The sequence below is a fragment of the Lissotriton helveticus genome, chromosome 6 (genome assembly GCF_964261635.1).
Source record: "Lissotriton helveticus chromosome 6, aLisHel1.1, whole genome shotgun sequence".
In the NCBI taxonomy this organism is placed as follows: Eukaryota; Metazoa; Chordata; class Amphibia; order Caudata; family Salamandridae; genus Lissotriton; species Lissotriton helveticus.
Window position 1 is genome coordinate 2,101,265,363 of NC_136067.1, and position 25,446 is coordinate 2,101,290,808.

At 42.5% G+C, this 25,446-nt stretch overlaps 1 protein-coding gene across 1 annotated transcript in view; it reads left to right on the forward strand.

The window, feature by feature from the left end:
- Nucleotides 1–25,231, forward strand: part of LOC144764045 (uncharacterized) — a 98,291-nt gene extending 73,060 nt beyond the window's left edge. The window contains exons 2-3 of the mRNA XM_078650193.1: nt 358–516; nt 20,456–25,231. Of these exons, the coding sequence (XP_078506319.1) occupies nt 20,874–23,351 (2,478 nt within the window). The 5' untranslated portion in view covers nt 358–516; nt 20,456–20,873 and the 3' untranslated portion in view covers nt 23,352–25,231. The remainder of the gene's footprint in view (nt 1–357; nt 517–20,455) is intronic.
- The last annotated feature ends 215 nt before the right edge of the window (nt 25,232–25,446 follow it).

A 25,446-nucleotide genomic window follows, 5' to 3' on the forward strand; every position in this document is an offset into this window, starting at 1 on the left:
GTTCAAATGTGTTCTCTCAATGTTTCAAGCTTTATTACAAATGTCACAAAAAGATGTTGATATTTCACTTCTGTTCTTAGATTTTTGTCCCAATAAAATACACTGAACATAATCTTCACAAAAGTTATTTACAAAAGTTTAAGCTATTGCCATTATAAATTACAATAACTTTTATTTAAGTATTAATTATTAAAAAAAATTAAAAGCCGTTGTTATTTGTAATATCAATACATGTAAGTCACGTAAATACAACACATATGCATTACAAATGCTATAGGTATCTGTTGTGTCCTATGTAGAAAGACACCAGGAGCCAGGATGTATATTTAGGTCTTCTTTATTGTCTCTTCAAATCAGGTTACATCTGTCTTGACTCCTGCCAGCCTAGTGTGGTACCAGCCCCACCAGGAGCAGCCTGCCTTCTGCTCAGCCCATCTCTAACTGCCAACATTCATCCCACTCAGACACCCAGGCATTCCACGCATCACAGGCTCATCAACATTTCAAGACCAAACGGTAGGTGGCAATACACTGGGGGAGAAGCAGAATACCATCAGTCAAAGGCTGGCTTGCGGATGTGGTATATGGGCACACGCAGTTGGGGACGTTCTGGGAGCTCATGCCACTTAATTCCAGACCCCGAGACATCTGGGAGCCATTTACGAAATTGAGGGATGGTCAAACATCTGAGGAGGGGGAGGGTACGGTTGTGTGAAGCCTAAATACCGCCTTTGCCAACGGGGTGGTGTGCACATTAGATCAGAACTACTTTACGAACAATGTCTTGAGCCTGTTGTACGCCAAAGTGGAGCATGTGTCACGGATTGGGTGCAGATAGGTAGTTTGCAGAGAGAGTTGTTTGAATTGTGTACACCCGGGGGGCGAAGGGATACGGAATTGTGGTACTCGGAATACGGTAATTATAAAAATGTATGTATCACCATGGATGAGGTGGCAAGACAGCCATACATGACTTTGCTTATATATTATGATACAGATATGCTACAGTTTAAAATTGACTCGTACATGCAGTGTCTGGCCTCAGTTGTTTTGGAAATGTTCTGTATGTTGTTTGAAATTCAACTAAATAAAAATTCAAAAACAAAAAACATTCCAAGACCAACTCATACTCAGGCTGAGCAGCTAAAGGTAGCAGGGCTTGAGTATATGTTATACAAGTAAGTAGGGTATAACATCCCTTTTTCCTTAAACAAAAGCAAAAAGGAAACAAGAGAACTAAGCACAGGTAAAGTAATGGGACGAATCTCAAAGATGCAGCAAATGGACAAAGCATCAAAGAAGATAGAATCATAAAAGCAAGAAAAATCAGTAATAGTACAAAGCTCTAGGATGCAGCAATGAAGATAAAATATCAAAGGAGAAAGAACCATTAAGTAAAGAAAGGATGGTTAAGATACTTACATTTAAATAGCAATATCCCCATCCCCCCTAAAATGAGGATTTCTAAACACATTGAAGCGTAAGCTACAGCGCAACATTACAAGAAATACAGTTTGTAGCATTTTGTATAATACACTGTAACGTAAAGTACCATAACGCAATGGGTAAAAGACCCTACAACACAAATGCCCAAGAGCATAACATAGAATAGTGCTAAAGGTAGAATACCCTGCCAGTTCAATCCCAAGAGTGGGGGACACAAAAACAAATGGGTCGTCACCCATAGAACCAACTGTAAAGGTATGTACTGTGGTACTGCGCGCAACTGTAAAATGGACTTAAAACCCACATTGGACCCCGTGTAGGAGTTTACCTGGGCACAAACATAAGGGAACTAACCCATGTCCCAAACCCCTTGTAGAGGTTACACACTCCCTAGTAGGAGTAACTAACAGTATTAAATACTGTGGAAAATAAACCCACAACCATCCCTCAAGTAAGGGAACTGTGAGATAACCACACACAAGAACTCAAGAAAGACCATCCTAAGCGAAACATAAGCCTGTGGCTTCACAACACTTGAAAAATTCCAATTTGATTAGTACACTGCTGGAGTGTGCCCACGCCGGTGAACGATTTCTCACCCGAGTTGTGGTAAGGAAACACTTGCCCTGTACAAGAAAGAGAAAACAAAGGAGCACAAACTAAATAGCTAGACGTGTTTCTTCCACACCCGTGAGAAAAGTCTCACACCAGATTTCTACACACAATGAGTAAACAATGGGAATTTTAAGAAAAAATGCAACACCACCAAAGAAATGCTGTAGAGCGCATACAGTTCCATTTCCATATTCGCCTAAGTCAAATTACACTGAATCACATAGTCTCGTGACAATTAACCTATGCCCCAAAGTAATGCCTAACAGTGCGACCTATAAATAGAAATAAATGACATGGAACATGGCAATATAAAAGCCAAAGTAGGCATTAACCAAAATGAAAACTAAGGGAAGAAACTAGAACTCGTAAAACAATTTCACACTAATATAGTCACATGTTTGTGTTGTAAAAACATTCCTCATAGTCCTTGCAACAGACGTGGCTTGTGTTACCAAATGCGATAAAAGTTATCTCCACTCCCAAACCTGTGCTGCACAGATGTCATTCATGGTCACCACAACTCACCACAACTCACCACAACTCACTCCGAGATACTTAAAACGGAGATTCACTACAGAAAAATTCCTAAAATTGACAGTACTTCAAAATGTTCAGAAGTGACAACATAAACAAAGTACATTACCCCTAACATCAATGTAATGGAGGTGAAATGGAGGTTCAACACAGCTACTCCAACAAAAAACGATTGCAGATGATGATTAAGTAGTGAAGACTCCGTGTTGTCCCAAAGCCTCATGTTGACTTCAGAAAACTCTATTCACAAGAAACGCGAACACCGTGGTTGGCATGAAGATACATTGAGGTCAATAATTCTGCACAAACAGGAAACAACAAAAGAGGAAGGCAAAAGCGGCCGCCAACCACATGATGGCGGCACGGTGTCGACGTTGCTGCCGAGTGTCTCACGGTACGGCAAAGCAACCATCAGAGGTGGAAGAGCAGCGGAATGGACCAAACGTCACCGAAGGTCCACGGGAGCCTCGTGCAACACCTAACAAAGGTGAGTAGCACGAGCAGGAACTTTGAAATTTAAACGTGAGGAGTGCGGTTGAACTGGCGAAAGTCGGGCGGCAGCGTGACCAAAATAAATGAAAGTTGAGAAATTAATGTTACCTTACCCCCATACCTTAACATATAAAAAATGATGGCCGGGTAATGTCATTTCACCAATCGCCTTCTCACAAGTACGCATTAACCAAGGGCATCACCTTCAATGATGAACACTGCAGACCCTGTGCTGTACTTTTCCAGAGCAAGCCCGCTCCGTTGTAGATAGAAACCGCAGTGTAGACGCCAATGAGCCCTCAGACAATAAACTGGCACCTCTCCTCCAGAACGGACATCCAGGGATTGACAGACTTGAAGCCGGTCCATTATTATTTTAAACAGGCTGCTGCAAAGTGACACGTAGTGCCAAGAAGATGTATACACTTTGGTGGCAAATCCACAACCCTCACTTTGGTTATACATCCTTAATAAGCTTTGCATGAGCCATCAATGTACAAATCTTTGCAATATCACACCGTAGCTTCGCGGTGCTAGTAGGTACTGACGTTGTATAATTCCACAGCGCCACAAATGTTAAGCACCAACAAATTCTCCATCTGTGCAACCACAGCACACTGCTCCTTTTCACCACTTTATAAATCCCATATTGTGCCTTTTTCTTAAAGACACTGAAGACTTCCGGTTGTAGTTGAACTTCTCCTCCAACTCACTGTAATCCATTTGCTGGCTGTAGTATTCCCAGGCTACAGTGTCAGTTGGTGGTGACACTGTTCGTTGGGGCTGTCCATTGGAAGGACACTGGTGGGGCTGGCTCTGGCTTGCCTGGAAATACCTTTTTTATAGTTGTAGTTGCTTGTAGGACCTCTTGGTTTCTCTTGTAGTTCGTTAGTTTCTTTGGTCCTTTGCTGTACCAAGAGTCTCTTGGGTTCAAGTCTTCCGGTCGCCAAAAATATGTTGTGTCCTATGTAGAAAGACACCAGGACCCAGGATGTATATTTAGGTCTTCTTTATTGTCTCTTCAAATCAGGTAACACCTGTCTTGACTCCTGCCAGCCTAGTGTGGTACCAGCCCCACCAGGAGCAGCCTGCCTTCTGCTCAGCCCATCTCTAACTGTCACATTCATCCCACTCAGACACCCAGGCATTCCACGCATCACAGGCACACCAACATTCCACGCATCTCAGGCACACCAACATTCCACGCATCACAGGCACACCAACATTCCACGCATCTCAGGCACACCAACATTCCACGCATCTCAGGCACACCAACATTCCACGCATCTCAGGCACACCAACTTTCTAACACCAAGACACACTCTGGCTGAGCAGCTAGAGGCAGCAGGGCTAGAGTACATGTTATACTAGTAAGTAGGGTATAACGGTGTCACATTTGCAAAAGTTATAACTATTGGCATTGTAAATGACAAAGCTATTAATTTCGCTATTGTCAAAACCAACACATCAGTAAAAAAATTGTCATTTACAATACCAATAGCTCAAACTTTCCTAATGCAAGACCTATTGCATTACAAATGCTTGTTTAATGGAGTTCCCTCCACCCAAGCTATTTATTGCTTGAGTAGTGTACATTGATGGTGGCAGTAGGTTGGCTGTGAGGACCAGGGGTGTGTTCTTTTCGGTACTTGCATGCATTCTCTGCTGTTTGTGTCATTGGACGGTTGTCCATCACCTGACTGGTTGTGTCAACTGTCCATGGCATGGTGATGAGACCCCTGTTTTAATAATGGAGGTATCTCTTTGCGAACTTTTTAGTGAAGGCAAGTTTATTTTGAGTTTCTTTACTTTAACCCCTTGCATGCTCATGACGGCTCCCAGCTGTCATGCGTCATGGTTGGCGTGTGCGCACGACGGCCGGGAGCCGTCCGAATCCCGCCCGCCGTCTATTTCTCCCGCGCAGCACGGAAAATCAACCCGCGTCCAAGGAGTTACGTACGCCCCCCCTCCCAACCCACAGTGAAAACTTGTTTACTGAAAATTGCAAATGAAATCATAGACTGTCCTGTTTATCTATAATGAAAAATAAATACTAAATGTTATTACTAGAACGAAAAATGTAGACCAAGTTTCCTTTGTTAAATACTCACCCCTTATTTAGAAGGGAGAAATTCTTCGATCTGTTTCCCGCAAGTTGTTGGATTGAGACTAGAGTTTTAAGGTTTTCATTAACGGAATGTTGATTAAACAGTAAATCTCTCCAGAATTATGAGGAATGGTCATGGCGATGAAAGCCATATTTCATGAGTCCCATTGAAATGTTTAATGTTTTTAGGTCGAGCATGCGCTGCTCTACGAGGCATACTATATTGGAGTATGTAATTGAAGCCCCGCCCATATTTGTCTTTGGCTTGTGTCACTGTCCTTCTTAAATATGGCTTCTGATTGGTTAATAGGCTTGTTAGTCCCTCCTTTTTCCTGCCTCGTCTTCATTTGCAACCTTCCATGGCGACTGGCCCTTTTACTTCGGTTGTTACACGTATGCTTTAATTAGAGCCTGGGAGCACTATTTTCTTATTTGGTTTTCTTCTGCCTGATGTTGCAGGCAGGACATGCTTTCTCTCTCAATGCTTTTTTTAGGTCTAACTAGAAAGCGCATCTGTCTCTACGAGACCTGCTGTAATCGGTCTGTGGACATAAAGTCCATCCCCTTTCTTGACATTGCTTTTCATTTGTCTATGTCAGCGTCCTTCAAAAATCCCCGTTTGCTAGTGGTCAGTCCTGCCTCTTATTCCCTCCTTTCTCTCTTCTGCTCCTCCCACAGAGCAGGGACTTACTGCTAACTCATTCCACTATAGTTCTTTTTCTGATCTTGAGGGACTATTTTTTAGCTTGGATTCCTGCTCTGTTATTGTTTGTCTGTGTTCAACTTCAGCACCCTACCTGTTTATATTTAAATATGTGTCAGTCCTATCCCCTCTCAATGCCACAGTTACATTACTGCTGCCTCCCAGCCGTGCTTCCCGCTCTGTTGCTTGAATTTTATTTAGGTTTATTTAACTTGTGGCACTTTTAGAAGTTTGTCGTCAGTTGGGCTTTGTTTTGGTAGGATAGCTTGGTTTGGGCTTCCTTCTAATGTGGGATTTGGCTTGTTTTTCTTTAAAAAAAATGTCCTGCCTGCCTCTGCTCACTTCTCATACACCTGTGCACTTAATATTCCTGTGCTCTTCACCCCCAACCACTTCCACGATAGTGCTTGTGTGGGCCCCCAGCACCCCCTCCGATATCGATCAATGCTTTTTAGTGGTTTTTTTTAGTGCACTTTAGGACTAAGAACATTTCCAGGATCATTCACAGGATGTTGAACTGACTGCGGAGGCTCAAACACGAATCCCCATCTCCGAAGTCTGCAGCTCTGACTGTTGAGCCACGTCCTCTCGCTCTGGGGATCCCTGCTGGAGTCGCTCTTTGTTCGCCTCAAGCCACGCATTCGCAGCAGCTCGCTCTTGGGCTTGTTGTTTCATTCCGTAGTGCTTTGCAAAAGCACCAGCTACATTACACATTTCAGTTTCTTATTTTTGGTACACAGGAGATTACTTGGCAGCTCAGGACATTCCTTGTCTTTAACAGAGCTGCCGATTAATCTCCTCATGTCTACAAAAAATATGAATATGTCATTGGGTAATGTTACTGGTGCTCGCTGCTTAGAGGAAATGCTCTGATTCCTTGCCAGGCTCTGTTTTTATCAGATGCTGATGTCAGCAGCACAATCAACGACCGAGATCAGATGGCTGATTAAATGTGTTAAATATCAAACTGGAGCCATAGTTTAAATATCTTCAAAGGGACTGGGGTGCTTGTTTCAACATGTAGGGGCTTGATGGGGGAGGGGGCAAGGGAAAGTAGAGAACACTATTGGTAATAACCCATCAAGGTTATTGGCGGCGCTTATCCGTATTTTTGTTGTTGTTACATTTTCTATTTCTGTTAAGGAGCGCTCAACACCCAGACCCAGCACTATATAAGTTAGAATACAAATACAGTGATTACATCTTATTTTAATTTTATCAAAATAAGATTTACTGTCCCACTTTCGCATAAGTAAATGTCTGCTACAGCTTCATTTTCTTTTTCTTTTGTGCGTTTGCTTGAAGGGAGGGTGGGTGTAGTTTCTCTTGCCTGTCAGTTGAGTTAAGTCAGAGGAGGCCGCATGCTGTAAATGTTGCCTCGGCCTGGCGTGTAAAGATGGACTCGTCTCCGTGGTGCTTCCTTTTCGGTTTATAGCTATAATAGAGACTAATTAACTACGTATCTCTGGAATCGCCAGGGTTCATCTCTGCAGTTATTTTTCTGCTTTAATTCTGTGTGCTATTTCTTTTTCAGAGGTAACAAATCTCTTGTTTTTTTATTAACCTAATTGTAGCAGGGAGACATATAGTGCGCACTCTGTCAACATGTGGACAGGCTACTCTGTGTTGCTTCTCGTCTAAATGCTGTTATGTTTGGCTTGGTGTACGTTGTGGGAAGCATGGCACGCATCTGATGCCTTGGGCAATATTTTATTAAAAATCAAGTATTAAAAGAACTGGGGTGGGGAATATCTTGTTGGAGGTTGGGCGTCTGCTGTGGCGCATTCCTGCAGCGTTACTCAGATCTATGTTTACACAGAGCTTCCAGTGATGGGTTCCCTGTCCGTCTCAGTTCGCTCTGCTGGTAGCCTCCCCACACATTCATATGTGGGTCAGAGGGGCATCTGTTCGTTGTCATGAGACTCAGGCGTCTGTGGCAGGAATTCCAAGGCACGTCACTCATTATGCCAGACAGAGATGCTGCTGTTGACATCCTCCTCCAGTGTTTCACTCCCTCGAGGGCCTTCACTCACCTTCCACGTGACACATTCCAAACATGCGCAGAAACACAAACCTATACCCGGGTCATTTTTGGATTCCTCTTCTTTGCATAAATCAGTACATTTCAAAATCTAAGTATTTTTAGTGTGTGTGTGTTTTATTTTTTCACATACACTGGTAGCTTTTCCCAGTGTTGGTAAACACTGACAAAACAAGACACACACCACTGTGAGGACTAGCGTGCTCTGAGGGCCGATTTCCACATAGCATTTGCATGTGTGCGTGTGCTAATTACAGCACCTTCTTAACACGTTTGTGCAATCAGCCTCTCACTAGCAGGAAAACAACAGTCTTGCAAACGAATAGGAGCAACTATGAAAACAAGCCTTATTCTTGGAGACCTGCAGATGTATTTATTTATTTATTTACTTCTGTGTATAGACCACCCGACACATTTGCAATCGCCTCTGCTTACATTAATAACTGACCAGGTTAACTTCCATTTGCTTTACCTCAAGATCTGAAGCTTCCTCTCTGAGTCCATCAGCTGTCATTATAAGGAATTCCTATCTGTGTTTTTTTCAAACATGTGATTCAAGCATTCGGTGGTATGGTTTTGTTAATATGAGGCATTCATCTCTTTGGGTGCCGTACACAACTGTACCATGTAGAAGGCAGAACTACTTATTGTGGTAAAGGAATCTGCAACAGATTATAACTGAACACATTTGCTGATATATTTTGAAGTGTGTGAATACTTTGTGAATACTTTAAGGTATAAACTGCCCCCTGGTTTACGTTAAGAGGATATTGCAAGATAAAGTCATGGACCTCCGAGTGACTTGCAATATACTGTTTACATATGGTAGGGATATTTTATTTATGTTACAGTTCTTGGTCATGCACTCCATCTTCTTTCCCTCAGTGCTTTTTTAAACTTTTGTGGCACCTTTTTAATGAAAAATTTGAGATCTTTAGTATTAACAATCAGTTGTTTTTCACTTGTAGCCAAAATGTTAAGTAGCTGTTTATATGATGTCTGGTAATGCCTAGATATAGTCATGTTGTCGTATAGCAACTCAAGCGGTGCAGTAAGTAAACGTGTTTCAATAAGTGCATCCTTATCAGCTATTGAAGAAGAATTTCCAGAGGACAAAGATCTGAAGAAAGAGCGAGGGATTTGTCAAGTCTCACTTTATTTAGGTGACATTTCTGTCCAGCGACCTCCCTTTCATATTCTCTGCTGTATGTTGCTGGGGGCTCTGTGACGTCTCAGCTGGAATCTAATACATTATTACATTACGGTAGATCTGTTGTTTTCTTATTGCGGTTGGCCACAATTAGACAGTAATAACTTATTACAGTTGAGTTGTGACATGATGTCTGCTGCCAGAGCCAACAGCCAAGGTGAAAGGCAGGTCAAAGAGACCCATTGCAGGTGCAGTTTAAACAAAGAAAAGGAGAACTGCCTTTTTAGGTCGAGCTTGGGCTGCACATGCGCTGCTCTGCGAGGCAGGCTGTATTCGAGAATAGACGTGAAGCCCTGCCCACTGTCTGCCCATATATGTCATCGGCTTGTGTCAATGTTCTTCGTACATGCTGACTTCTGATTCATTAACAGGCTTGTTTGTGCCTCCTTAGTACCGCCTTGTCTTCGTTTGTAACCTCCCATGAGGACTTACCCTTTTACTTCTGTTGTTACACGGTATGTCTTATTTAGTCTGTAAACACTACTTTCTTTAATGAGTTTCTCATACTGCAGGCACGACATGCTTTCCTGCAACATTCAGCCCACCATGCGCTCTTTCACTTTCCAAGCAGCCCGGGATAATGGCTGCCGCTTCTTTGAACTAAAATAGGTCTCGCATTTACAAGAGTTTGAGCTTTTGGCATTTTAAATGACAATGCCTTTTACTTATGTGTTAGTTATCAAAACAGATAAATAAAAGGCACTGTCATTTATAATGCTAATAGCTTAAAGTCTCGCAAATGTGTAATGTATTGCATTGGGTTGTACGATGGTACAACGCTGGTATATATATTGCATGCATTTTTTTACCGCGTTTATGCATTTTGAATGTATGACGTTACAACGCATGCATTCACAACGCATACCATCACAACGCAACTTTTACAACGCAGGATCCATTACAACGCATGCCATTACAACGCATGCCATTACAACGCAGATGCTATTACAACGCATGCCATTACAACGTAAGTATGGGTAAGTATTTAATTAAAATAATATTAATTTATTTTTAAATTAATTTTCTTAAAATAATTATAATTTAATTTATAATAATACATTTGAATATTTTAATGTAATTTTATTTAAATTAAATAATTAAGTATAGGTAACTATATGATTTTATTAATATTAATTTAATTTTAATTTAATTACAATTTTAAAAAATAATTTATTTAAATTAATTTTTATTTTTATTTAATGCAATTTAATTTACTATTCTAAATCCAGGGGGGTGTAAAAGTAGGGTAAGTGTTGGATAGTGTAGGGGTAAAAATTACTATTCTAACTCCAGGGGGGTGTAATAGTAGGGTAAGTGCTGGATAGTGTAGGGGTAAAAATTACTATTCTAACTCCAGGGTGATGTAAAAGTAGGGTAAGTGTTGGCTAGTGTAGCTCCGCTAAGACACTCTTTTTGGGCCACATTGTTTGACTGCGCTATCAGCGCCAGGAGCCACCTTTGCCTCCTGGTCCCCCCCGCTGCCGCCTCAGAAACATCACGCAGCTGCCGAGCGGGGGGAATACAGCCTCCAGAATCCCCTTGCCAAAATACCCAGCCCACCTCCGCCCACAGCCGCGCCCGGAAGGCGCTTGAAAGACCGCCGCATCCTCCGCGCCGCGGGACACGCGCGGGTGGCGCCGGGCTAAGCCCGGGCAAAGTGCGGGCCGTCTGTGGCCATCCGGGGCCAGAGGAGGCCGGGCTGGGCTACTCCATTTACATCAGCTTTGCGGGACTCTTAAAGTAAGATTTCATCGCTTCACATGTGACACTATTTGACTGGGTCTCTAAACAGTATTGAACTGTGTAAACATCCTTGATATTATAACTTATAGTGATCCGGAAATATTTCTCTGTGTAAAAATAAGTTGCAGCAAAATGACCTCACGTCTTAGCAAAGGCAGGAACTCTTTGGTGGGAGGGACTGTTAGAGGGGCTTTAGATAACTTCATCACCAGGGCTGCCTCAGTGTTAGAACGTGAGATCGCTATCACTGAGCGTCGCTTGTCATCGGAATTGTTGCATAAACGTTCTTCCCTGGGCTCTATCCAGATCTAACAGAATGTGTAGAGACGAGCAGGCAGCCCAATACCAATACTGATGACCCCAATACAGCACTCCCATTAGAAATTACCTCTGAGGAGCCTATCCCACTCACACCTCTGAAGTCTATCCACAAGAAGAAGATTATACAAAATAAAACGCTGGGGTTAGGACCCTCAACAAAAAGAAAGCGTGGGGGAAATACACAAATGGGTAGACGTGCAAAAACACCTAAAATGCTCCTGAGCCGCTCTAAGAGCCCAAGATTAGCAGCAAGGAATATCGCACCAGATAATTTACCTATACACCCTCACTCTACTCAAGACCTAATGGGAAATATCGAACATTTGGTCAAATCATTACTACTACCACTTGTGGAGAGAGTGAAAAGACTGGCCGATCAATTGGGGTCTATTGAGGAAGTGACAGCAATTAACACCAAACTGCTTAGGGAACTGGTAGCCAATAGGCAGAACCAGATCTCATGCCCACTTCCCACAGGGCTGAAAACAACTAACTAATTGAACAGCGTGGACTCACTACCTTCATCTCATAAGAACACATTGGCCCCCACAAAAATAGTTGCCAGCCAAAAAACACCTAGGGAAGAAAGAGCCGGTAGGCAAGTTACCAAACCAGATAATAATCAAGGAAATATTGCTAGGGTGCACAAACCCGACAAGATTTAAAGAGGAATCCCAGATCTAATGACCTTTCTCCGGAGGCGGTGCCTTATGTAGTAGTACTTACTGCGGTCCCAAAACTGGCTAAAGGTAAAACCGAAGGTTACTTTGAACTTAAAAACAAAGTAGTACACTGGATGAGAAAGAACAGACCATTTCCGCCTAATATAGATGGTGAGATTTTACACGTAAGAAGATTAGGATGGGTGGGGCAAAGACCGAAAGATATACAGGGAGATGTCATTATAATTAATTTTAGGGACCGCAGGGTAACCACTCACATCAAAGACTGGTATCTTGAGAGAGGAGGGGGAGGAATATCAACACGTGACCTAAGTTACTTCTACCCCCGAGCCCTACTTAATAATCTACCAAGACCTCGGAATCCATACATGCGCAATGCAGTCGGCCCAACTTTTGATATACCTACTTTTAACCGATTTGCCTCCCTTTCTGGTCTGGAAGGGGTGGATTGACTTACTACTGAGGCGCAGAGTGACCTCAATGTCCCTCAACATTTTTTTGATGACATGACATGTAGTAAAGAAGGGACATGTGCCACAAGAACTATGGCTACAAGGGTTGCGGCCACAGACAAGATACCTCTAAGGGGCCAGTCAATCATATCCTGGAACATAGCGGGTTTAAAGGACAAAGTAGACCTTCAGGAATGTACAGATATAGTAAATAAGTACATTATATTGTGCCTTCAAGAAACCTGGGTGGTACAAGAAATTAATCTGATAGGTTATCAAACCTTCAACACACCCGCAATTATAAGCCAACATGGTAGAAATAAAGGGGGCTTGTGTATTTACATCTCAAACACAGCAGGGATTTCAGTTGTTAAATTCATTTCAACGGATTTCTATCAGATTTTATTAGTTAACTGACTGGGAATAACTAATATGGCCATTAATAATTTTTATAATAACGTTCATGCATCCTTATGGGAAGAAATTATCAAAGGCCTTAGAAGCTCGTTGCGCAACTTAGAGGAAACCGCGGATGGTGAATTGGCATTGTTATGGGTGGGTGATTTTAATTGTACGCTCTGTGCGAGTAGCACTACTGGTATCTGTGGCCTGGGGGAGAATAAGGAAGATGCACCAACTCACTTCACCCATTCTCGACTAGGGGACTTGCTGAATACATTGCTGTTACAATTTGATCTAATCTATGTTAACGAAAGATGCTCACCTCCAGTAGACTTCCAACCTACATTTAATGGGAGAGGGGCAAATTCCATAATTGATTTCACTCTCTTGTCCTCTAGATATTCGTCATTCGTCTTGCCATTGGAGACACTAGATAGCCCCATGAGTGATCATTACCCGATCTCTCTTTGTTTGAAAATCAAGGGGGTGGATCTAAATTCTAGAGTTATTCATAATTCTCCCATTAACCTTGCAAGCTCCAATGGTTACACTATTAAATGGGGCAAAGTCGATCCTGAAGCTTTTATTCGCAATCTGATAATCAATATTTTTGATCATGTGATAATATGTCTCTCTCAGTCAGTAGAGAACCATAAAGTTCTTGATTCTTTTAGTAAAATTACAGATGAAATCAAAACACAATTAACAAGGGAATACAAAAATAACTCCCAGAAACCCCAGGGTTGGTTTGATAAAGACTGCTCTACGGCACATCGCAACCTGAAGCGTGCCCTCCACGAAACCCCTAGACCGACGGAGTTAGTAAGGAAGACAAGAAGATCTTATCAGGCTGCCTTAGCTAGAAGGAAAAGAGAGATAAAGGGTGTAATCTGGCGTAATCTCCATGAGGCATGTTCAAGGAACGATAATATTGCTTTTTGGAAAGCAGTCAACGCACCCTTTATGCAAGATAAGGAATCAGATATTCTAGATTTAGCCATCCCAGGGGACATCTGGGCCGCGCATTTTTCCAACTTATATAAAAATCCTAATACAGCTGAGAGTGAGAAAGATACAGATAACCACACTGTACTTTATGATGGGGCTGGTCTAGAAGGTGTGTTCCCACTGGGGATCACATTCGATTGTGCAGAGGTGACCTGAGCCATTAAGGAAAGTGCTACGGGAAAAGCGCCAGGCCCGGACGGCGTCCCGATAGACATATACAAATCAGAGTTAGGTTTATGGGCCCCCCTGTTAACAAATGTCCTAAATTGCTCCAATGCTTCCGGGTTTATTTCAACTTGGCCGGAAGCATCTGTCATACCTATTTTTAAAAAAGGGGATAGGAACAACCCTACATGTTACTGCCCAATATCCCTATTAGATGCTTTAATGAAGGTGGCTGGCAAAATAATCCTTAATAGGCTGCAGGTTTGGGTGGAGGATAAAGATATCATTACTAACCTACAATATGGATTCCGCACAGGCAAGGGCACCATTAAGCAGGGCCTTAACTTAGCGTTATTAACAGCTAAATATACTCAAGCAAAGAGAGGGAACTTATTTATTACATTCGTGTACTTAAGTTCCGCGTTTGATTGCGTGGACCACGCCATGCTATGGACGACTCTTAGCGACATGGGCATAGATCAACAGATCTTATAATTTATTAAGGAATTATATAGGGATGCCGGGGCCCAGGTACGGTTTGGGAGGGGGGGGAATGTTCTGCCAAATGTAATAAAAGAAGAGGTGTGAGACAGGGGTATATCCTAGTGCCCTTTCTTTTCCTCTTGTACATCAACAGCGTAGGACAATATTTAAAGGAATTCCAGTTTGACTACCCTTCTGTGGGGGGAAGCCCGATCCCCATCCTACTGTATACGGACGATGCCGCAATTATGTCGAGGACTGTTATTGGTCTACAAAGGGAAGTAGCCAAATTTGCAGAGTATATGAGCAGCAGAGGGTTAACAACCAATACCTCAAAAACATATTCTATGACCTGCGGTAATAGGATAAGACCCAGTAGGGCAATCTATCTGGATAAAAATAAAAACAAGATCGAGAATACCACTAGATTTTCCTATCTGGGAATTAATTTTGACAGCAGAGGAACATGGAACGTGGCGGAGGCCTTCTCCAGGGCCAATTGGGCCCTGATAAACATTGCCAAAAAACTGGGCGGGCGCCCGGTACGCGAACTCCTCCAAAACTAAATGTGTTCCTTTTGAATGAGTCTCCGCCAGAGAGCTACGGCAGGGAAGGAACCTTGTGAGTAAACATTGAATGAGTCTCAGCAGAGAGCTATAGCAGGGAAGGAACCTTGTGAGTAAACATTGAATTAGTCTTTTCCAGAGAGCTACGGCAGGGAAGGAACCTTGTGAGTAAACATTGAATGAGTCTTTTCCAGAGAGCTACGGCAGGGAAGGAACCTTGTGAGTAAACATTGAATGAGTCTCGGCAGAGAGCTACGGCAGGGAAGGAACCTTGTGAATAAACATTGAATGAGTCTCGGCCAGAGAGCTTGGGCAGGGAAGGAACCTTGTGAGTAAACATTGAATGAGTCTCGGCAGAGAGCTATAGCAAGGAAGGAACCTTGTGAGTAAACATTGAATGAGTCTCGGCCAGAGAGCTACGGCAGGGAAGGAACCTTGTGAGTAAACATTGAATGAGTCTCGGCCAGAGAGCTACGGCAGGGAAGGAACCTTGTGAGTAAACATTGAATGAGTCTCAGCCAGAGAGCAACAGCAGGGAAGGAACCTTGTGAGTAAACATTGAATGAGTCTCGGCAGAGAGCAACAGCAGGGAAGGAACCTTGTGAGTAAACATTGAATGAGTCTCGGCCAGAGAGCTACGGCAGGGATGAACCTTGCTCCAACTCCCCAGTGAGGCAGCGGCAGGTCAAAGAGACGTCTACATCAGCTTCTCCTGCAGGACCGATGGACAGCAGATGAGTATACTGTGTGAGCTCTGGCTGCCTGCACTGATTTACCACTGGGCTCGTCTGGCTGCAGTTTGGGGGCCAGGGCTCCAGGTACATGGTTCCTTCTCCATTCCCAGCCCATCAAAGGCTGGTATGTGCTCGCATCCCCCTCCCCTGAGCCGTGCAGTTATCTAGAGGTCATGAACGGCTGTTAAAAGCCTGACTGGCTGGGGCAGTCAAGTGTGAAAATACCAAGAGCTGTTCCCAAAAAATGTCATTTTCCTCGGCATAAAATCCACAGGAGAAATGGCGAGATTGAAACGCAAATAAATGCGGCGTGGCATCGGAACACGATCCATGTGATTTTTGTGCTTAATTTGAAAAACTTTGGGGACTTTCTAAAAATGGTCCCCTGTGAATGCACGCGCAGATGTGGCTTTTTCTTTTGCAAAAAAAAAACCTCAGCTCAACATATGTTTGAATTTACATACCATTCTCCGCATGTTCTTAAGCTTTAAAAAATGTTCCACTAGCTCTCGTTGTGTGATTACGCTCTTACTCATTTATTAATCTGTTCCTCTGAGACTAAAAACACAAACATGACCTCTTTAATTCTCAGTCATATGATGAACATACATTCTCCCACAAGCATAAAAATTATCTTGAAATCTTTATTTTACGGCAAGGACTTCTGTTGATTTGGCTAATGTGAATTATGGCTAGCTAAAAGAAAGCAGATGCTGAGTTTACTCGCATATCTATTTTGTATAATGTACATAGAATGTAATTATCTTTTGTAAAATAAGTGTTATTCTCAAACAGTTGAATTCCTATTTCAGACGTTGAATTGACAAGTTGCCCGCGCTCCGAGACTGAGGAATTCTCTTGACTGGGGGGGAATGTTTTGATTTGTTCTGCATTCCGTCCATCAATTGTGTGTCTTTTGCCATTCTCCGAAGTGGGCTCTTATACCTCACTGGTTTGGTAAAAATTCAACTTTGTAAAATGAACCCTCTGCAGAGTTGTCATACGCTAAATCCCTTCCAGTTCCTGGAGTCGGGTACTTTTCTATTAGTGGCGAGCCATGTGTGACACTTGAGGAGGAAGGAATAAGCAGCATTCTTGGCCGGCAGCTTGCCTTCTCCAAATGCTTGTATTTTTAATAAGGCAATAATCTAGTCATTCAATACATATCATAAAACACATGCCTTCCTAGCTAGAGCATTTTTTTTATAAGAGTGAGTTTAATTTTGGATATGATTATTATCATCAAAAAGATGCCTGCTCTTCTTGTGGAAGAATAGTGATAATGCTTGCTAATTGTTTATAAATGAGGGTCACCCAACGCAGGTTGAGGGCCAGACTACACACCCATTCTGGTTCCCATTTTCATTAACGCATGTAAATAAGATTCAGGTGGATATTGTGAAATCCTGACCTGGCTCCACCCTCAAAGCCTTTACGGACCAGGTAGGTTTACATGATGACTCCATGTCATTGAGAATGTGATTCACAAGCGCTGGGTTTTTCTTTTATAATATCCTTCCTTTGAAGCAATCCCCACTGCAATCCCCACTGCCCCTTCACCCCGGAGCACTTTCTTTGTCTCCTTCACCTAAAGCACTCTGCTTGCCTTGTCTTTCCATCCTCTCAGGAACTAGCCTTTGCCCCCTCTCCTAGGCTCACCAAGGCGCTCTATGCATCTCTGTCACCTTGGGTGACCAACTGGCATTGGTGTAAATTTAGGACGATGAGAGTAAAAATTCAGGACACTTCTTTGCTACCTCCTATGGGGTTCACGCAGAGATACATCACTTCGGTTTTTCCGCAGCTGTATGTGCTCACTGTATCTCTGCCTCCCTGCAATATGCTAGCTCTCACCAGTCCTCGTCGCTCCCACTGTGTATCCATTGCTGGCACCCCCAGTCTCAGTGTCTTGACAGGTGTTCATCCTCCTCTTCTTACCTTATGCCTAGTTGATACCCCGTGCTCCAATGTGTGTGTGTCCACCCCCCAAATGCACCCCCTTGGGTTTATGTATCGCTGCCTTCATAACCTGTAATTCCTGTGTCTGCTTCAGCTCACATTGTCTCACTGTAGCCCTGCTCATCGTGTCTCTGCTCCCCATGCCTATGAATCCTGTGCGTCCCCAGTCTGTCTCCATGTTCATCCTATCATTACAACCTCCGGCTGTTAGATTTGGGGGTCGCAAGTTGGCACAGGTAGGTACTTGTGACAAATAGGGATCCCTTCCTCTAGTCAGGGTAAGGGGATACACTCCTAAAATAGCCCCTGCTCACCCCCTTGGTAGCTTAGCACGCGCAGACGGGCTTATCTCAGAGGCAGTGTGTAAAGCATTTGTGACCACATACAGTAACCCAGTGACAACACTACAGATGTACACCACACAAGGTTTTATATAAAAAATAAGTATACTTTATATAGGATTACCACAAGATCATAAATGACAGAACTACACAATACTGTTACTTTAAGATAGTAGTTTTAGCTTAGTTCAGCTCAGTTCTTAAGATGCAACACTTTGCGTCAATGTACCTTAGGTTGCGTTGTGCTTCCATGACAAGCAATACAAAAGGGGGTGGTGATGGACGGAGCATCTGAATCAATCAAACACTCACACCCAGTCAAATGATCTGGGTTTAATCCATCTCCGTTCTTTTGCCCACTCTGGCACCCCAGTTCAGACATGGCTATATGTAAATCAGTCTGACCCTATGCCTCATGGGAACAGTCCAGCCCGAACTGCCAAGCCATGTCTTCCCTGGGCCGGAAACAAGCTTCCGAGGATCGGTTTCTGGCATTCCAGCCGTCTTCAGCCCGGCTTGCTTGAATCCAGTGGCAAAGTGAGCAAGGGACTCATGTCTGAGCATACCCTGCCACACTTATGGCGGCCAAAAGTGGTACAAAAGGGGGTGGTGATGGACGGAGCATCTGAATCAATCAAACACTCACACCCAGTCAGAAGATCTGGGTTTAATCCATCACCGTTCTTTAGCCCACTCTGCCACACCAGTTCAGACATGGCTATATGAAAATCAGTCTGACCCTGTGCCTCATGGGAACAGTCCAGCCCGAACTGCCAAGCCATGTCTTCCCTGGTCCGAAAACAAGCTTCCAAGGACCGGTTTCTGGCATTCCAGCCGTCTTCAGCCCGGCTTGCTTGAATCCAGTTGCAAAGTGAGCAAGGGACTCACGTCTGAGGATACCCTGCCACACTTATGGCGGCCAAAAGCGGTACAAAAGGGGGTGGTGATGGACGAAGCATCTGAATGTCTCAAACACTCTCACCCAGTCAAAAGATCTGGGTTTAATTCATCACCGTTCTTTAGCCCACTCTGCCACCCCAGTTCACACATGGCTATATGCAAATCAGTCTGACCCTGTGCCTCATGGGAACAGTCAAGCCCGAAATGCCAAGCCATGTCTTCCCTGGACCGGAAACAAGCTTCCGAGGACCGGTTTCTGGCATTCCAGCCATCTTCAGCCCGGCTTGCTTGAATCCAGTGGCAAAGTGAGCAAGGGACTCACGTCTGAGCATACTCTGCCACACTTATGGCGGCCAAAAGCGGTACAAAAGGGGGTGGTGATGGACGAAGCATCTGAATCAATCAAAAACTCACACCCAGTCAAAAGATCTGGGTTTAACCCATCACTGTTCTTTAGCCCACTCTGCCACCCCAGTTCAGACATGGCTATATGCAAATCAGTCTGAACCTGTGCCTCATGGGAACAGTCCAACCCGAACTGCCAAGCCATGTCTTCCCTGGACCGGAAACAAGCTTCCGTGGACCGGTTTCTGGCATTCCAGCCGTCTTCAGCCCGGCTTGCCTGAATCCAGTGGCAAAGTGAGCAAGGGACTCACATCTGAGCATACCCTGCCACACTTATGGCGGCCAAAAGTGGTACCAAAGGGGGTAGTGATGGAAGGAGCATCTGAATCAATCAAACACTCACACCCAGTCAAAAGATCTGGGTTTAATCCATCACCGTTCTTTAGCCCACTCTGCCACCCCAGTTCAGACATGGCTATATGCAAATCAGTCTGACCCTGTGCCTCATGGGAACAGTCCAGCCCGAACTGCCAAGCCATGTCTTCCCTGGACCAGAAACAAGCTTCTGAGGACCGGTTTCAGGCATTCCAGCCGTCCTCAGCCCGGCTTGCTTGAATCCAGTGGCAAAGTGAGCAAGGGACTCACGTCTGAGCATAACCTGCCACACTAATGTTAAATCCTCTTTACTGGTAAAGCCGGATTTAACATTACTATTTTAGAAAAGCTACTTTTAGAAAGTGTACTTTTCTCTGCTTGTACTGCTCTTTGTGCCTTACAGCCTGTCTCTAGTACACATCTGAGCTAGGTGACCGAGCCCTTTGTGTATTCCTTCTAGAGAGCCACAGACACTGCAAGGGTTGGGTGTGATTTAGCCCTTATCTGCATCCATCTGCATCCCGATCAGTCTTTTTGGGCAGATGGGAGGAAGGGGTCCACTCTTACCCTTCACAGGGTAGTAGACTGACCCCATACAAAGGAATGATAACTCCCTTTGGTGGTCTGGAGTGAGTGCTGGGGTTAAAAGAGATACAAGTGCACGTCAAAACCACTCTATTGCTATCTTACATTGAAAGTGTAATCTAGAATTTCTTCAGTGCACTTGTCTATGTGGTTCATTAAATGTCTCATTAAATGCCAATACATTTTTGTGATGGACCCACCAGTTAAGCTTATCCAGTGTTTTTTCTTTATATTTTTTCCAACAGGTGAAATAAATAAAGTAATGAGCAAAAAAGGTGAAGGCATTAAACATCACTTGTGTAGGAAGTGATGTAAAAACAGTACACTTCAACATTTCTTCCCTTGAAGGCTAATGCCTCGCCAAAGTCTTTTTCTACAGCAAAAGACCCAAACTGCCCAATGTGGTCTGTACTTGGCTCTTTGGGATCACCTGGTATACATTGATGAAATAACACCTTGACATACTGAAGAAAGTCTGATAAGGTTCTCATTATGAAGGAAGAGCTAAACTGGATCAGAGAGAACACACAGAAGAGAAATCGTATGAATATCTAGAAAGTGACAACACATTTATTAGGGAGAGAAAGAGCAAGTGCAACATCAGAAAATCATACTGGAGAAGAACCATATTGATTGACTGACTGTGGAAAAGTTTTCATTGCAATGAAAGACCTAATGCAGCATCAGAGTGTCCACGTAGAGGAGAAACTATATAAATGTACAGAATGTGACAAAGCATTTATAACAATTGGACAGCTAAAGCGACATCAGAAAATCCACACTGGGGAGAAACCATATAAGTGTACAGAATGTGACAAAGCATTTGTAACAAATGGAGAGCTAAAGCGACATCAGAAAATCCACACTGGGGAGAAACCATATAAATGTACAGAATGTGACAAAGCATTTATAACAATTGGACAGCTAAAGCGACATCAGAAAAGCCACACTGGGGAGAAACCATATAAGTGTACAGAATGTGACAAAGCATTTGTAACAAATGGAGAGCTAAAGCGACATCAGAAAATCCACACTGGGGAGAAACCATATAAATGTACAGAATGTGACAAAGCATTTATAACAATTGGACAGCTAAAGCGACATCAGAAAAGCCACACTGGGGAGAAACCATATAAGTGTACAGAATGTGACAAAGCATTTGTAACAAATGGAGAGCTAAAGCGACATCAGAAAATCCACACTGGGGAGAAACCTTATAAATGTACAGAATGTGGCAAAGCATTTATAACAAATGGAGATCTAAAGCGACATCAGAAAATCCACACTGGGGAGAAACCATATAAATGTACAGAATGTGACAAAGCATTTAAAAGAAATGGAGAGCTAAAGCAACATCAGAAAATCCACACTGGGGAGAAACCATATCAATGTACAGAATGTGACAAAGCATTCATTAGAAAGTTACATCTAACAGAACATCAGAAAGTCCACACTGGGGAGAAAGCATATCAATGTACAGAGTGTGACAAAGCATATATATGTAATGGAGCGCTAAAGCAACATCAGAAAATCCATACTGGAGAGAAACCATATAAATGTACAGAGTGTGACAAATCATATAAAACAAACGGAGAGCTAAAGCAACATCAGAAAATCCACACTGGGGAGAAACCATATCAATGTACAGAGTGTGACAAAGCATTCATTAGAAAGCCACATCTTATGGTACATCAGAAAGTCCACACTGGGGAGAAAGCATATCAATGTACAGAATGTAGCAAAGCATTCATTAGAAAGTCACAGCTAATGGAACATCAGAAAGACCACACTGGGGAGAAAGCATATCAATGTACAGAATGTGAAAAAGCATTTAAAACAATTGTAAAGCTAAAGCGACATCATAAAATCCACACTGGGGAAAAACCATTTCAATGTACAGAGTGTGACAAAGCATTTATTGAAAAGTCACATCTAATGGAACATCATAAAATCCACACTGGGGAGAAACCATATCCATGTACAGAGTGTGAAAAATCATTTAAAAGAAATGGAGAGCTAAAGCTACATCAAAAATTCCACACTGGGGAGAAACCATATCAATGTACAGAGTGTGACAAATCATTTAAAAGAAATGGAGAGCTAAAGCTACATCAAAAATTCCACACTGGGGAGAAACCATATCAATGTACAGAGTGTGACAAATCATTTAAAAGAAATGGAGAGCTAAAGCTACATCAGAAATTCCACTCTGGGGAGAAACCATATCAATGTACAGAGTGTAACAAAGCATTCATTAGAAAGTCAAATCTAATGGTACATCAGAAAGTCCACACTGGGGAGAAAGCATGTCAATGTACAGAATGTGAAAAAGCATTTAAAACAATTGGACAGCTAAAGCAACATCATAAAATCCACAGTGGAGAAAAACCATATCAATGTACAGAGTGTGACAAAGCATTCATTGAAAGGTCAACTCTAATGAAACATCAGAAAGTCCACACTGGGGAGAAAGCATATCAATGTACAGAATGCAAAAAAACATTTATAACAATTGTACAGCTAAAGCGACATCATAAAATCCACACTGGGGAGAAACCATATCAATGTACAGAGTGTGACAAAGCATTTATATGGAATGGAGCGCTAAAGCAACATCAGAAAATCCACACTGGGGGGAAACCATATCAATGTACAGAATGTGACAAAGCATTCATTAGAAAGTCACATCTAATGGATCATCAGAAAGTCCACACTGGGGAGAAAGCATATCAATGTACAGAATGTGAAATAGCATTTAAAACAAATTTACAGCTAAAGCAACATCATAAAATCCACACTGGGGAGAAACCATATAAATGTACAGAATGTGGCAAAGCATTTATAAGAAATGGAACGCTAATACGACATCAGAAAATCCACACTGGGGAGAAACCATATAAATGTACAGAATGTGACAAAGTATTTATATCAAATGGAATTCTAAAGCAACACCAGAAAATCCACACTGGGGAGAAACCATATCAATGTACAGAATGTGACAAAGCATTCATTAGAAAGTCACATCTAATGGATCATCAGAAAGTCCACACTGGGGAGAAAGCATATCAATGTACAGAATGTGAACTAGCTTTTAAAACAAATTTACAGCTAAAGCAACATCATATAATCCACACTGGGTAGAAACCATATAAATGTACAGAATGTGACAAAGCATTTATAACCAATCGACAGCTGAAGCGACATCAAAAGATCCAAACTGGGGAGAAACCATATCAATGTAGAGAATGTGACAAATCATTTATAATCAATGGAGAGCTGAAGCAACATTAGAAAATCCCCACCGGAGAGAGACCATTCAACTGCACTGAATGTGAGCAGGCATTTATTAGAAAGTAGCATCTTATGCAACATCAGATAGTCCACGTAACCGAGAAACCCTATGAATGTGCATAATGCAACAAGACATGCATTACTAGGCAAAGATAAATACTACATCAGAAATTCCACAGTGGTGAGAAACGATATGGCTCTACTGAATGTGACTTAGCAGTTATTACAAAGCAAAGTTTAAAAATACATCAGAATGTTCACACATGAAAGGAACCATATAATTGTACAAAATGTGACATAGCATTTATTCTAAATGGAGGGTGACCATTCAACTGCACCGCACGTGAGAAGATATTTATTATAAAGGGAGAGTTAAAGCAATATCAGCGTCCACACTGAGGAGAAACCACATGAATTTATAGAATGTAACAAGGGATTTATTACAAAGAAAAATGTAATACAAGATCAGGAAGTTCACACAGGGGAGAAAACATTTGTATGTACTGAATACCACAATGCATTCATTATAAATGGATAACTGAAGCAACATCTGAAAATCTACATGGCAAGAAATCTAATGTATGTACAGAGTTCAATAAAGTCTTCCACAGGAAGAATAAGCTAATGCAGCATATACAAATCCACACTAGAGAGAAACCCTATTAATGAATAGAATGTGACAAGGGATCGATTTCAAAACAAAATGTAATATATCAGAATGTTCACACAGGAGAGAAACTCAATAAATGTGTTGAATGTGACCACGCATTAATAAATGGAGAGCTAACTCGACATCAAAAGTCAACCCTGAAGACTGCACTGAATTTAGCAAGACATGTATTGACAAGGGAGAGTTAAAACCGCATCAGAAAGTCCCCACTGAGAAAAATCTATATGAATCTACAGACTCAATCAATCAGTTGGTATTGAGCGCAGCAAATCATCAGTGAGGTTCTCAAGGCGCTGGGTGAGGAGTTGTCCTGATTGGCCGATCAGTTGAACAGCCAGGTCTTGACCTTTCCAGATTCAGTGGTGAGGCAGATCTCAGGTGCAGGGGGAGTTCATTCCATTTCCCGAGTTAACAATGAATTGTGCACATGTTGGGACTTACTGATAAGTAAAAAGTGTAATGTATTAGTCTGGATTTAATTGTTTGTATATAATTTATTGCAGGGCAATTTGATATACCACCTGGTTGTGACAGATAATTATATGTCTTGATAAAGGTGGTTATTATAAGGAGAACCCACCGAAACGCGTCGACGCAACGACTGGTATAATTCAAGTCTCCAACACCAAAGTTGATATGCTGATGTCGTAGCGATACAATACCGGTGTAATCACAACGGAGCCAGAATATACAATTCGTACTCAACAATTTCATGTTGTACCTGTTCTGTCTTTTTTCAATCGTGCAGGTCGCAATTGGGTGTATTGTTTTAATTGTATTTTAAGATTAGGGATCTAGATTAGTCAGCCCTACAATTGTGTTTTTTAAAGCTTATTCAAAATAAATGAATTTTTAACTTTCAATATGTTTTTGTTGTATGTACTTGTGACATTGTAAGGTCTGGTATAGTAAACCTATGCTTAGTTCTGTTTCAAGGGAATTTTTATACTTTGGAGTTCATTCCAGGTCTTTACAGCCTGGTGGGAGTAAGAGCGACCTCCGTTCCTTGTGCCTTAGACTCTGGGAGTTTAAGCTAGGAAGAGGGAGGCGGAATGCAGTGTCTGGCGGGGAGCCATCTAAAGATCTTGCGGCGCATGCGCATTGAGAGGAAACAGATGGCGGAGATCATGTTGATTTGCTTCTTCAAAGAGAGCTTGTTGTCCAGGACAATGCTTGAGTCACGGGCATGGTCGGTAGGGGAGGGGAAGAAGCCAGGTTCTGCTGACCACCATGCGTTGCTTCAAGGAGATGCATGGTAACTGAAGATGAGGACTT